This window comes from Neolamprologus multifasciatus, chromosome 5 (genome assembly GCF_963576455.1).
Source record: "Neolamprologus multifasciatus chromosome 5, fNeoMul1.2, whole genome shotgun sequence".
Classification (NCBI taxonomy): domain Eukaryota; kingdom Metazoa; phylum Chordata; class Actinopteri; order Cichliformes; family Cichlidae; genus Neolamprologus; species Neolamprologus multifasciatus.
The window spans coordinates 3,353,114-3,367,529 of NC_140443.1; the positions used below are offsets into that span (position 1 = coordinate 3,353,114).

The following is a 14,416-nucleotide window of genomic DNA, read 5'->3' on the forward strand; positions in this document are numbered from 1 at the left end:
CAGGCTCAGTCAGGGAGTCAGCAGGTGAGAGGCTCTGACGTCTGTCTGTTTAATGTCTTTGCACATCGCTCTAGCCTGTGATTGTCACCTCTTGCTATCAAAGCTTTAGGATACATTAATGCAATATTTAAAATATGAATATTTCCTATTTTGTTGGTTTGTAAAGGCTGAAAGTTGTAGAAAGGTTTTTCTTCTGTTCATTTGTATATTTTCTCTGATGATATTAACATATAAAATGTGAATGTGGATGTGTCAGCAGTGAAACAGAATGATTTTTAAATCTAATCATCCCTCTTTTCTTAGTTTGTGTATATGAACATAGTTTATGTTGTGTTTGAGTTACTCGCAAAAACAATGTTCCTGCACTCCTAAATGTTTTGTTTGTTTTTATAAGAGAGAACAGAATTAGAAATGACCTCTGACCTTACTGTAAAGAGCAGATCTGTGCACAGCTGTGTGAAGGCTAACATGTTTCTATCCTCATTATTCGAAAATGTTATTATAGAGTTGCCTTTTTCACTATAATACTTGTGCTAATAATAATAATAATAATAATAATAATAATAATAATAATAATAATAATAATATAAAACATATCCATAGCATGTACTTTTACATATTCCAGAAATGTGTCTTTTTTTTACTATTGATCAAAGATTTATCATTAATTAAAGATGCAGTGTGTAATTAATAACTGAAGAAGTTCATTAGTAATAATAATAATAATGGATTGCATTTATATAGCGCTTTTCGGGACCCCTCAAAGCGCTTTACAATGCCACTATTCATTCACTCTCGCATTCACACACTGGTGGAGGCAGCTACAGTTGTAGCCACAGCTGCCCTGGGGCAGACTGACAGAAGCTAAGCTGCCATATCGCGCCATCGGCCCCTCTGGGACAGTATAACTGTTGTATAATTGTAGGTTTTATTTCTTTGCTCCTTCACACAGTGAGAAGGAGGAGATGCTGGTCATGAACTCCACCTCCACTGGGCCTCTGGATCCGCTGGTGTCAAATGCCACCTCTGTCCTGACAGAAGGTGTTAAGGAGAGCTTCTCAAGCATTCTGACCAAGAACATAGTGGCCATGCTGGTGTGGCTGGTCCTCAGTATCATCAATGGCAGCATGGTGCACACCTTCCAACGACACAGGTACTCAGAGCCTCAGGGATACACAAAAACGTATTAGAGTACAGCAAAATTCCCAAAGGTTACATTCTTCTGCCTTCTTCCATCTTAAAATGTTTTTATTAAGAAAAGATGCACATGAGAAGTCAGATGTTGGACACATTTAACCTTTGAGTCTCGAGTATAATGCTGCGTGAAAAGTCTGTTTGATATTATTTACTCTGGTATAAAAGTAATGTGGTGAATTCATATACAGGGACTCTTGCATGCTCTAGAGGAAGCACCTGAAGTACTTTCAGCACTAAGAATACATCCAGAGGTGACGCTTCGAACTTGTGTCCAACACAGGAGTAAGGGCGAATTCAGTCCAGAGCTCTTATGTGAAAACAGCTTCGCTGCATTAGTCCAGTTTAATCTCCAGTTTAGCAATAAAAAGCCTAAACTGGTTTGAAAAGACAAAAGTAAGAGACATTTCCTGGAAAATGTTCAAAAATAAGCAGATGAATCCAAAGTAGGAAAACTTGCATGTGATGATATGGTATACACACAAACATAAACCATCTCTCTCTCAGCTCTCAGCTCTTTGTTCTGACTCTAGTCTCTTCTACGAGAACCCGCGATACATCATGTTCATCTGCATGGTGATCAATGATGCTCTGCAGCTAACCCTGGTGACAGCTCTCTATGTGATCAGCTACATCTTCAGGAAGATCCATGCCTCTGTTTGCTGCCTTCTGGTAAATCACAGCAGCATCAGTCAAGCCCATCACATATGTTTTGCATGTCATGTCATCCTTCTTAGCCTATAGGATCCTGACTACAGACCATCTAACGTAAACAGAGGAAAGGAAAATACTGTTATTATTGATTTATAATCCACAACAGGTAGTAAAGAAGAATATAACTCTGTGATCTACAAATTAACTACTATACACCATTGTTAACCTTTGTGCTCTCCCTCCACCCTCCTCTCCCATCCTTAGATCATGACAGCGATCCTCACCACGCGCTCCACCCCTCTCATCCTGGCCGGCATGGCCGTGGAGCGCTACATCTCCATCTGTTTCCCTCTGCACTACAGCCACATGTGTAACATCCCTCGCACTCTCCTCCTCATCTGCGTTATCGTCATCCTCACCATCACCCCGCCCATCACCGACCTCCTCATCACGATCGTCAAGGAGCCTCCGAGTTTCTTCCACACCAAGATTTTTTGTGACCACTCACTTCTTTTTCGTGACCAGTCCATTTACTACAAGAACTGTGTGTTTGACGGGACTTACCTCTCCTTTGTGGCCCTTGCGCTGCTCTACACCTACTGTAAGATCATGCTGGCAGCGCAGGCTGTCTCAACAAGCCTCACCTCTGTGAAGAGAGCCAGGAACACCGTGCTGCTTCATGGGGTGCAGGTGGGTGTCACACCATGAAAAAGCATTTATGAATCAACACCATTCACCAAACATTATCATCTGCCTTTATCACTAGTCCCCCCTTAAATGTTCAAAGATGGTGTGAAGAAGAGCAAAAAGATTTTTAAACCGTTTACTTAATTCTATGTTGAATTAAAAAGTAAAAAGTAGGATGTGGAGGTGGACACAGAGTGCGGAAGGTGCCATTTTTAAAAAACTGAGACTGTTGTATAATTGCTCCAATTATCAGGGTACTGCTCAGTTTACTGGGGACAGTTTGTTTCTGGGTGATGGGAAGGAGGCACTGCCCTTAAATCCATGAGGAGCAAAGCAGATTTCAAACAGGCCATGGACCAGTAGAGCTGATCTTCACTTTTGTGGGACTTTTGGAGGCATCGTGGGAGTTTGACCGTCCAGTCTACATTTTTTTGTAGATTTGGAAAAAGGTTACAGCCGAGTTCCCCAGAGGCACCAGTCTGGTGTTCTGCGAAAATTAATCAGTCTGATAACCTGATTTTATTGATGAGTGATGGGAAGGTGGAGAGTGAGTTGGACAGGTGGACTGGAACAGCATCAGCAGCAATGTGGGCATTGGAACAGATTTTGATTTATTAGTCCATCTACATTATAACCCTCAGCTATGGCAATGAAATCTGAGTAAGGTCATGAATACAAGCAGCTGAAATGAGTTTGCTTCATATGGGTGCATGGGCTTAGCCTTAGAGATAGAGTGAGGAGCTTAAAGATCTGGAAGGATCTTGGAGTAGAGCTGCTGCTCCTCCATGTTGCATGTTCTTTACAGTAAGGTCAGTTGATGTGGTTCAGGCAGTTGGCCTCCTGGGAATCTGAACTGGAACACCATGTCTTGGCTGTCCTGGAAACACATTCCAGCTGGAGCTGGAGCGTGTGGCTGTGGAGAAGAATCTGGAAGACCCGGCTTTGCCCGCTGCCAGTGCAACCAGCAACCTACAACCTACAAAGAAGCCAGTTTTGCCTCTTTGTCCTTTTTTGTCCCTATTGTTACTTTTACCACATCCCCTGAACAGTTAAAGGAACATATATCTGAAAATATCTGAGTCCAGAGGCATAAATCAGCTTCATCTACACTCTGCTTTTGTTTCAGCTGCTGCTGTGCATGCTCGCCTTTGTGGTTCCCTCCCTTCAGGCGGCTCTGATCTCTCTCTTCCCTCAGCTGAGCCTGGAGATTCGATACATCTTCTTCCTGCTTGTCTACATCATCCCTCGCTTCCTGAGCCCCATGATCTATGGCTTTCGTGATGAGCAGTTCAGGAAGTACTGGACCCGATACCTATCCTGTCACGAACACAGCGTGACTCTGCTCAGGCTGGCGTCACAGAAAATGAACCCTCAGGTGAAACAATCAGGGAACCTCAGCTCAACCTGACCACAGTCTGCTGCACACAAACAGCCCACTGTGTGATCATTGTTTCACCTGTTTGTCATGCATTCATGGATGGATAGATTTAAATAACATCAATAATAATTAAAGCTCAAAGTGCATGGGCTGATGTGCAGATTAATACATTCCCAGTAAAATCTGTATGTTTTTGTCATCCATGTGTGTTTCTGAATCAAAGCGCGACCGAAACACTGTGAAATTTGTCTATAAACACTTTTAAACAAATCATAAAGGTAGTTGTGATGTTTTATTCTTGTACAACTAATCCTGAATAAAATAATGCTTTAAGTATCTAAAAGGGCAATCATTTAAAAATATATATGTAATTAACTGCAAAACCATTTTTATATGAATAAAGTTTATATAATTGTGTCGGAACACAAATTAACTGTATTTCTGGCCTGTCAGAGGTCAAAGCAAGAATACTTGTTTTGCTTTAAAGTGAGTGACCCTAAAATTAACCACAGTGATGTCAGCAGTACTGAGCAGATCAGCATCACTCCTAAAACACCAGGTATCAGCTGTTCTCGTGCGGAGGAACCGGACGAAACAGATCATTTCCTAATATAGCAGAAGCTGGTAGACAGTGTTGGGGAGTAACAGAATACATGTACCGCCGTTACGTATTTAAAATACAAAATATGAGTAACTGTATTCCGTTACAGTTACCGTTTAAAAAGGTGGTATTTAAAATACAGTTACTTTGTTGAAATAAATGGATTACACGGCGGTACTTCCCTGTTTCATATTGTGGCGGGTCACAATATGCAGTTAGTAACCTCTGTCTCTCTTCCACAGCATGTCTTTTATCCTGTCTTCCTTCTCTCACCTCAACCGGTCACAGCAGATGGCCCCGCCCCTCCCTGAGCCTGGTTTTTTGGAGCTTTTTTCCTGTTAAAAGAGAGTTTTTCCTTCCCACTGTCGCCAAAGTGCTTGCTCATAGGGTTTGGGTTTTCTGAATTGTAAATACCTGATCATGCTGTTTGAATAAAACCTCATTTAGATCTCTCATAATATTCTTGCACAAGATTTCTGATAAACAAACTCAGTTTTCAAAACGTAAATGATAATCCACCCTCTGGCCTGTAGCTCCCCACCTCTCCAGTATCATCTCACATCACTACGGCAGCGAAATCTATATAACCACACGTCTTCCTGTTCCTCTCCTCACACGCAGCTGCACAGCCTGTTACATCAGCACAGGCCAGAACGGTGTCGTGTTGAAGTAAGTCGTTTTTGCTTAAAGACTTAAGAGTAGGAAGAAGTAACTGACATCTGCTGTTTGCTGTCTTTTAATGCTGAAGTTTTGCATTTTTTTGTGAAAACATATGAATGGTGATCATTTTAAGACTAATAGAATAGAATAGAATAGAATTCAACTTTATTGTCATTGCACGTGCACAGGTACAGGGCAACGAAATGCAGTTTGCATCGATCCAGAAGTGCTTTAGCCATGATATAGATATATTACAATATATATTAGCAATAATAGAGATATGTAAGTATATTACAGAAATGGGTCTTTTATGGTATGTTATAATGTACACGGTATGAAGTATGTTATGAATATTCTGTAACTATAAGTATGTACAGGCTATGAACAGGATATAAATATGAAATAAAAAACTATACAGAAATCTGAGATATACAGTTATACAGAAATGTGAACTGTGCAAGTTATAAACAGTTGTAGGATTAAAAATTATCGTATGTACAGAATGATTATTTACACAGAGCTATACAGTAGTGCAGTTAAGATAAGTGAGATATGTGGATAATTTCTACAGAGGCTATAAAGTGCTGGTGGTTGTGAGTGGTGGTTCAGTCCATGTTATTATTGTGTGTTTGAGGGTACGGTTGTCCATTGTGTGTGTGTGTATAATGAACAAATACCAACAAGTTTTTGGACTTTAGAGATGAAGTGGTGTTTATGGCAGGATATTTAAATTTTTTCAGGGCATCTGAAACTGCAGAGTGACTAAAAAGTGCTTATTACTCTTTTTGTTTCACTTATTTTAGGTCCAGTCCTTGAACCTAACGATTTTCAGAGAAAGCTTTTGTTCTTTTCTTAAGCATCATGACACTGACCTGTGAACTGTTCACGCATTATATAAAAAATCCTAACTCAAGTGATGAACCAGTGTTGTGTCTGTGCACAACGGACTTTAAATTCAAATTTCAAATTTTATTTGTCACACACACACAATCATACACAGTATGACATGGGGGTGAAATGCTCGTAGCTGTACAATGCCCGACCATTAAATGACAGAAAAAAGTTTTACAGTATTTACAATTTACAGGTTACTACAAAATTTACAAATTAACTTAGAAATTTACAGTAAAAAATGTGCAAAAAAATGTGCAAAAAATGTGCAAAAAATGTGCAAAAAATGTGCAAATAGCAGAAAGTTTAGACACTAGGACTTGAATGAAAATAGAAACATGAATCCAAATGTCACATTTTTAGTCCAGTTTGTCATCAGGATCTATGGAGGAGGTCAGCAGACGTGAGAGTCTGCAGCCATTTGTAAATCACAGCGGAGACGCTCTCTGAGTTTCAACCAGTAGTGTTGGAAGATTTTTCAAAATTGATGAAATTATGACGCAGAATAGTATTAATAATTAATCATATTAATCTGGAAATCAATAGCTTAATTTCTCCATAGAAGACAATGATCCCAAACACATGATAAATATTGACTTATACAGTCATAATGTACTTCCATTGTCTTATTGTTTTTTACATGTTTTGTTTTTGGTCGCTGGCAGTGATATTTCAGCAAGATTCACCAAACGACATCTTATTAAAATGTATCACAATGTTTGTTTTGATGTTTCTTTTGTCAGTTTTTCTTAAAATGAAATTCTTCCTTTTGTCATTTCTTTTAGTTTCATTCAAATCACGATTCTTGTTCAGGATTTGAAAAAGAATCATGAACAACAGAATCAAGTTTCTGTTAAAAACATGTTTTATTTGTCTTCGTGGTTGCAATGAGTGAAAAACACCACTTGAACCTTGTGGTATTTGTGGAGTTGTTTCTCTGAGTTTCATCTTTCGTTCTGTTTTAGGTGGTGTCGGTTTGTCGTGTCCGAGCAGGACGAGCTGTGACATGAACACAACCAAACGCCAGGACAGCTTCAATGACGCCTTCACAAAGAACTTTGTCTCCTTTGCTTTCGGCTTCATCATCAACTACATTAATGGGGTGTTTGTCTATACCTATTTTAAGAGTGTTGTCTTCCAGCAAGACCCCAGGTCTATCATTTCCTATCTACAAGATTTCTATCACATCAATTTCAATAATGAATAAAAGAAAACTGAAGTTTGTTATTATAATTTGATATTTCTGCTACCTAACATTGGGACTGTTTTTTGCATCTGTTGCCTCATTTTGCTCATTGGTCCTCTCCTGTCCCGTCTCCTGCAGGTACGTGCTTTACATCCACCTGGTCATCAATGACATGATTATGCTGACAGTTACTGTGATGCTGCAGATCCTCACCTACACCGCCCCCCTGAGCTTTGCTCCCTGCTGTGTCATACTGCTCATCTCAGTGACAACCAACATGTAAGTATCTGTGCGAGAGACAGTTTGTACATAGCCACTGACCATATTATTAGGTACACCTGAAAACTGTTAACATACATGACGCGTGGGTGACAAAATATTTACTACGCTTTTAAATGAAATGCAGTATTCTGCTATTATTTGTTCAATTAAAGCGGACAGTCAATGTGCACTTTAAGACAGTCTGAGCTGCACTCAGACTGGTAGGGAGAAAGAGTGAATCACAGACATCATGAACAAATATAAACCTGAGTGTTCTAACTGTCTTCATGCAGGAACAGTCCTCTGAATCTGGCCGGCATGGCGGTTGAACGCTACATTGCTGTTTGCCGGCCTCTCCATCACTCTCAGCTCTGCACGGTGCAGCGAGCGTACGCTCTGATCGCACTGATCTGGGTTGTCTCCTTCATCCCCTCCATCTCAGATGTCATCATCCTCCTCGTCATCCAGCCCCTCTCTGTCTTCACGAAGAACGTCATCTGTTACCCCTCCTTTGTGTACAACACACCGTACCATGAGACACAAAGTCTGGTTGTCCAGGTGACATGTTTGTTTTCTACATTTATGGCTCAGTTTAAATGATTGGTGGATCAAATGAACTTGAATTCTCCCCCTCAGGTCCTCCTGTTTTCTTTTGTCTTCCTCACTTTGATCATCACCTACCTGAAGGTCCTCTGTGCTGCTCGGGCAGTTTCTTCTTCTAACCAGGCCTCTGCCAAAAACGCTCACAACACTATCCTGCTGCATGGAGTCCAGCTCTTCATCTGCATGCTGTCATACATTTCTCCCTTCATCAACGTCATTTTAGTCACAGCCTGGCCCCATAAGAGGACCATAATCCTATTCACCACCTTTCTGTTCACCAACCTGCTTCCACGTCTGCTCAGTCCACTCATCTATGGTGTCAGAGACCAGAAGCTCAGCAGCCACTTCAGGGCTCACTTTGGCTGTAAAGGTTTTAAATCTAGAGGGAAGAGCAGGAAACGCAGGGTGCCAGAGAAACACTGACTCTAAACACACGCTATACCTAAAAAAATGTGGTTTGACCTGATTTATCCAGTGAGCACAGACGATGATTTTGGTCTGAATCAGGTTTGTCCAACTCCAGGCCTCGAGGGCCGGGTCCTGCAGGTTTTAGATCTCACCCTGAGTCAACGCACCTGATTCAAATGATTAGCTCATTACCAGGCCTCTGGAGAACTTCAAGACATGTTGAGGAGGTGATTTAGCAATTTCAGTCAGCTGTGATGGATCAAGGACACATCTAAAACCTGCAGGACACCGGCCCTCGAGGCCTGGAGTCGGACACCTCTGGTCTAAATGAAACAAATTAATTATGCACATTTTTATGTAGCTGCAGTCAGAAGAGTTTGTGGCTAAAACTTGCCTACAGTATATTTGTACATGTACCCTGTCAGGCACACAGCTCTGTCAGCTCTGGCTGCAAATGCAGAAGCCCCACTTGCTAATCAAACATTCTGATTAAGAGGGTCAGCCAATCAGAAGAAAGAAAGCGGGATGAGACAAATGATGAACTGAGTGTAGGATTTGTTTTGAACTTTGAATCATGTGAAGTTGCTCAAATGGAGTCTGTGAATAACAGTGTGGTGACAGAAGCATTACAGCAGGTTCGGTGTTCCAGGTATCAGAGAAGATGACAGAATTTCTTATTTCTTATTGCACCGCACGTAAAATTCTGAAAAATGTTTATGAACAAAATAAAAAGAGAAGCAAAGACGTCCATCGACCCAGACTGAGCTGTAAAACTTCATCATGCACACTAGATGGAGCCCTCATCACAGACATGCAGGAGCTTTCCAACATGGAGTACTTACTGTACAGACTCGCTGTGAGAGATAAGACTTCTGTTTTATTTACTAGCTAAATGTAATTTTTGATTTGAAAATTTCCCTTTGATTGCCTAAATATTGAAATAATGTACTGCTCATATACCCTTACAAAACAAAAATAAAGAACACTCAATAAACAGGTCAATAACGTTCATAATAAAGTGTAATAGTAATAATAATATGTACTTAATAGTATGGACAGGAAGGTTACCTTTTCATAAATGTTTAAATGATCAAACTGAGTGAAACATCTGTTGTTACAAAACATAATTTTTCCAGTCTGGTATTTTAAAAACCCAGGTCTGCACACACTGCGCTTATTATTTCTCAGGAATGTGTTTTTCCCATGTTTCCTCATAAAATTGTGTAATAAAAAGGTAAACAGAACATTTAAAAATATATGAGAAAAAATATAAAAGAAAAGAAGTATGACTCATTATCTCGATGAAATGCTAATTTCTGTATTATAACTCCAGCGTGCAGCAGATCAGTGACATAAAAAGATTGTAGATGTGCAAATGATGGGAACACTTTGTGAACTGGACAGTTTTGCTGAATATTTGAATCCATTTGGAATCTTACTGAATGTCATCACGGCTCATATTCCAAATTTCTGTGTGTCACAGCTCGTGCAGAATAAACCTTTGTAATGGTTTACGGCACTCGAATAAACAAATGAACAAATACATCTATTTATAAATTTATTATGACATCAATAGAGTCTCATGCTCACATGCTGAGATTATGAGGTTGTCAAATGTTGGTAAAGAAACTGATACAAAATGAGCTAAAATTAGTCAAATTCACAAATCAGGATAGCGAGATGATGCAGGAAGGAGGAGAAGAAGCTCAAGATCACATGTGGGAAAAAAGCTGTGGAAAAGATGCAAGTGGGAATATAAGCCTGTTACACTGTGGGCCACACACAGTGCACTTTGGTTCAGACCTAAAACAAAATCAGTTTTCTGTCAGTATAAAGAAGCTACACATTTAATCCCTGAGATATCTTAATGTAAGAAAAAAGTCCAACTTACTCTCAGTTTTTCTGCACAACAAAAAAATGTTGCTACAGCAGATAAAAGACATCTGTCAGCACATCACTTTGGGCTTAAACTGCAAGAAATAAATATGTAAAATTATAGAAAGTAGCTCATCACCCAGAAAGTTTTTATTAAATCAGAGATGTTTTTTAGTTATGTTTATTTATTACATAATTACTTGTAAACATTTATTAAATTATAGTTCAAACACCATTTTAAATACAGTGTATGCTTTCCTTCACATTTTCCAGCGGACCGGATTAGAGTCTTTCTCGAGGCAGTTATGGCCCCCAGGCCTCATGTTTGACACCACTGATTTAAGCAGAATTGAACACGTGACACAGACACTGTTGGCAATACAGTGAGGAAGTGTTTATACCTTAATAAGAAAAAAAGGTAAGTCAGCTGTTCACAGCTGCAGTGTGTCCCTACTGGGATATCAAAGCCTTAATATAGGAAATAAAACTAAATTAATTTTTAAAAAAAAGAAGAAGAAAAAGAAGAAGTGGCATTTGGGACTTTACACGTTTTTATTACACACACGCGCGCGCGCGCACACACAGAGCTTACATCCCAGATGTGAGATATAAGAGATATTACGATGACGGTGTTAGGAGCCGGTTTAACGCAGCTGCGCTGATTCTCCGCGGAGAGATTCAAACTTTAAAAACAGCCTCGCTGAACTCTGAATAACCGCTGAGCGCCGCAAACGCATCATAAAAAGTCTTTCATACAGGAGACGTGTCTCACTCGGAGATCGGCTCTTGTTACGGAATGTGACGGGAAAAGCCGAAGACCGCCTCCGACAGAGAAGACGGACCGATGAGCGCTTCAGATGGAGGAAAGCTGCGCGCGCACGGCGGACTGTGACAGCCCTGCAGCAGGAGGCTGAAGTTTCCAGCACGAGGAGGTCGCGCGGGTTTTACAAGGTTTCTTGTTTGTTTTCCAGCGATCGCATCCTTTTCAGAGGTGGAGGAGTGAAAAACTTCATCATGGGGTGAAGATGACATCACAGGTAAGTCACATTAACACACACCAGCATCTTTTTTCGTCGCGTGGTCTTAGTGAAATAGATTTAAAGTGGCAGCTCCAGTTATCGCAGATTACTCTGGGAAGTTTCGCCCTTTTGTTTGCAGCGTTGCTTCACGGAGGGAGTTTGTTGTTGAAGATGCTTTTTCCCACCGCTGTGATTCCAGGCTGCAGGTGCTGAATTATAGATCAACTTTATTTCTGTATGTGCACCAAAGCAGCTCCCCGGAGAGCTCAGCATGTAATTACAGACACACGGAGGCTCCGTCTCACTCTTATTTAATGTGGGGGGCAAGAATATATTTAAAGTATTATTTAAGATTTCATTAACAAGCTGTGGAGCCCTTAGTGGGCCTATTCTGCTCTTTGTAAATTTCCTGTGGTGTATACTATTTCAGTGGATGTTCATACTAAATTTGTAAAAACCTAAATAATATTCATCCCTGTCAACCACAAGCTCAGACTGTCTGAAACACTGAGGTTTCAGACAGTCTGAGGTTCACTCAGCACTCTCAGGGACAAACCTTCTGTTTGCAAGGGGCAGCCAATTTGAAGAAAGCCATCCTGCACATGACAAATAAGGATTATTTCAAAATCTGAATCATGCAAAGCCAGTGTGGTAAAGTCCGAGAATAAACATCTGAAGCTGGAAATGAGCATAATAAGCCCATTTTAATACGACAGATGCAGTGCAGCGGGTAATAAAGAGCTATGTTTGTTTCATTTAGTGAAACAAAATCTAAAAAATGGGTCATCTCTAGGTCAGTGTTGGTGTCAGAAACAGAGGCTTTGAGGAAATCTATCATTTTAGAGCTGCAGTGGCTGAACAGTGTTTCCAGATAACAAAAACAAACATACTTTAAAGTTATCGTGGGGAGTTTTTTATCCTGAACAAACTCCTTCGAGCTAAAGTCAGTTACTGAGCATCGGGAGCAGTTTACTCTAACAACAACATAATCCAGGCTCAGTGAAGGCTGTGTGGTATGTCTGTGAACGTTCTCAGTCATCCAGGTCATCGTAGTCTAAGGAGCTTGGAAAGAAAAGCGTCTGGACTTCTTTAGGTTGCTTAAAGACGTTTCGCCTTCATCCGAGAAGCTTCTTCAGTTCTAAGGTCAAATGGTGGAGAGTCCCAGATTTTTTGGGAGTTTCCCCCCACAGAGGGACAAAAGGACCCCCTGATGATCCTCTAATCACATGAGCCAAGGTGTGAAAACGGGTGTGGGTCACAATCAGCCAGAGTTTCAGGTGAGCTCATTGTGAAACTTAGTCCAGGATGTGAGTGGGCATTAAGGCGTCTGGGAAGGGATCTCCCAGACACTCTCTGATACACCGGCTACATCCCCTATGTATCAGAGAAACTCAGGAGAGTTTTCTCCAAGCACGACATCCCGGTGTACTTCAGACCCAGCAACACACTCAGACAGAAACTGGTTCACCCGAAAAACAAAACTCCAAAACACAAACTTAACAATGTGGTGTTTGCTGTACAGTGCAGCGAGGAATGCCCAGACCTCTACATTGGAGAGACCAAACAGCCACTTCACAAGCGCATGGCACAACACAGAAGAGCCACCTCCACAGGACAAGACTCAGCAGTTCATCTGCATCTAAAGGTCAAAGGTCACTCTTTCGAGGATGCCAATGTTCACATTTTGGACAGAGAGGACAGATGGTTTGAAAGAGGAGTGAAGGAAGCATCTATGTCCACTGTGAGCGACCATCTTTGAACAGAGGCGGTGGTTTACGACACCAACTCTCTGCCATCTATAATCCAGTTTTGAGATCCTTCCCAGACGCCTTAACACCCACTCACATCCTGGGCCATCTGACCTCAGGAAATCACATGATAGGGTGGGGCCAGGTTTCACAATGAACTCACCTGAAACTCTGGCTGATTGGGACCCACACCCAGTTTCACACCTTGGCTCAGGCGATTAGGTAGAGGATCATCAGGGGGTCCTTTGTCCCTCTTTGGGGGGAAACTTCCACGGGGTTTAAATTAGAGATGGACCGATCCGATATTACGTATCGGTATCGGTCCCATACTGACCTAAATTACTGGATTGGATATCGGAGAGAAATAAAAAATGTAATCCGATCCGATGTATCACAAAATCACCTCACAAAACGCGCTACTTGGCGTAACCCAGCTCGGCGCATCGGAGCAGTATGTGTCACGTGATAGAGCGGCTGTTGTCTGCGACACCTGTCGGCGTCTGTTGGAGCATTTGGAGCCTCGCCACATGCTTCCTAACCGTGGCATTTCATCTCGGCGAAAACTATCCCAGAGAAGTAAAGCAAGTGTGTAAGTTCATCCCTGACTGTTTGCAGAGTATTTCCACGTTAAGCTTAACAACTGATGTATTGAGCCACAGCTGGACTGACCATCGGAATTCCATACTGAGGTGAAAAGGAAGCGATTTGTCCCGTATTTCAGCTAGAATTGAAAAATAGACACAAAGCTGGAGTTATTCTGTCTTTTCTCTCCTGTTATTACTTCAAACATGAAACTGATCAATGATCAGCTGATCGGGTTTTCTGCCGCAAGTCCCGTCTTTCTTGGTTGTTTATCGCCCACTTTGCGCTAGAAAGAGGAGACCAGCGGATAAACAACAGCAGCACGTTTAAGCTTGATCAGCTGTTGTTAGAATGTATTTATAAAAGCTGCTGGTCATGATATCGGTTTGGTTATCTGGTGAGAGGGAAACATGAAGATGAAACCAGGAGATGTCCTTACTGAATCATCAGAGCTGAACAGGTGATGGAGAAACAGGTTTACCTTTTAGGTGAATAAGTTGAAGGGAAGTTATGAACTGTTTCTGAGAGACAAATAACACCAGGATCCTTTTTTACATAGCTGACGGCTGGTAACTGTGCAGGGGCGGGTCTAGCAAAGTTTTGTCGGGGGCCAGGTAGGGCATTAACAGGGAAAGGGGGGCACAAAGACATACTTTTCTTTGTTATGTC

At 41.2% G+C, this 14,416-nt stretch overlaps 3 protein-coding genes and 1 pseudogene across 3 annotated transcripts in view; all 4 read left to right on the forward strand.

The window, feature by feature from the left end:
• LOC146517808 (odorant receptor 131-2-like) overlaps positions 1-14,416 on the forward strand; it is a 244,355-nt gene that overhangs the window by 34,821 nt on the left and 195,118 nt on the right. The gene's annotated exons all lie outside the window — the stretch shown is intronic.
• On the forward strand, positions 713-4,159 carry LOC146517812 (odorant receptor 131-2-like). Its single transcript, XM_085159429.1, has 4 exons — positions 713-1,153; positions 1,728-1,866; positions 2,113-2,538; positions 3,662-4,159. Exons 1-4 carry the CDS (start codon positions 966-968, stop codon positions 3,941-3,943), a joined length of 1,035 nt encoding a protein of 344 aa, XP_085015555.1. The 5' UTR covers positions 713-965; the 3' UTR covers positions 3,944-4,159.
• On the forward strand, positions 6,881-8,845 carry LOC146517813 (odorant receptor 131-2-like; annotated as a pseudogene).
• The window catches only part of LOC146517814 (delayed-rectifier potassium channel regulatory subunit KCNS2), a 27,969-nt gene continuing 24,583 nt past the window's right edge, over positions 11,031-14,416 (forward strand). The window contains exon 1 of the mRNA XM_085161313.1: positions 11,031-11,435. The gene's annotated coding sequence lies outside the window, so the exon portion shown is untranslated. The remainder of the gene's footprint in view (positions 11,436-14,416) is intronic.

What these genes read in the sequence shown, in the direction of transcription:
- LOC146517812 (XM_085159429.1), top strand. Translation starts at nt 966, where the DNA reads ATGCTGGTCATGAACTCCACCTCCACTGGGCCTCTGGATCCGCTGGTG. An exon ending in CACACCTTCCAACGACACAG is followed by an intron (nt 1,154 to 1,727) that starts GTACTCAGAGCC and finishes TTCTGACTCTAG; the next exon opens with TCTCTTCTACGAGAACCCGC. An exon ending in TGCTGCTTCATGGGGTGCAG is followed by an intron (nt 2,539 to 3,661) that starts GTGGGTGTCACA and finishes CTTTTGTTTCAG; the next exon opens with CTGCTGCTGTGCATGCTCGC.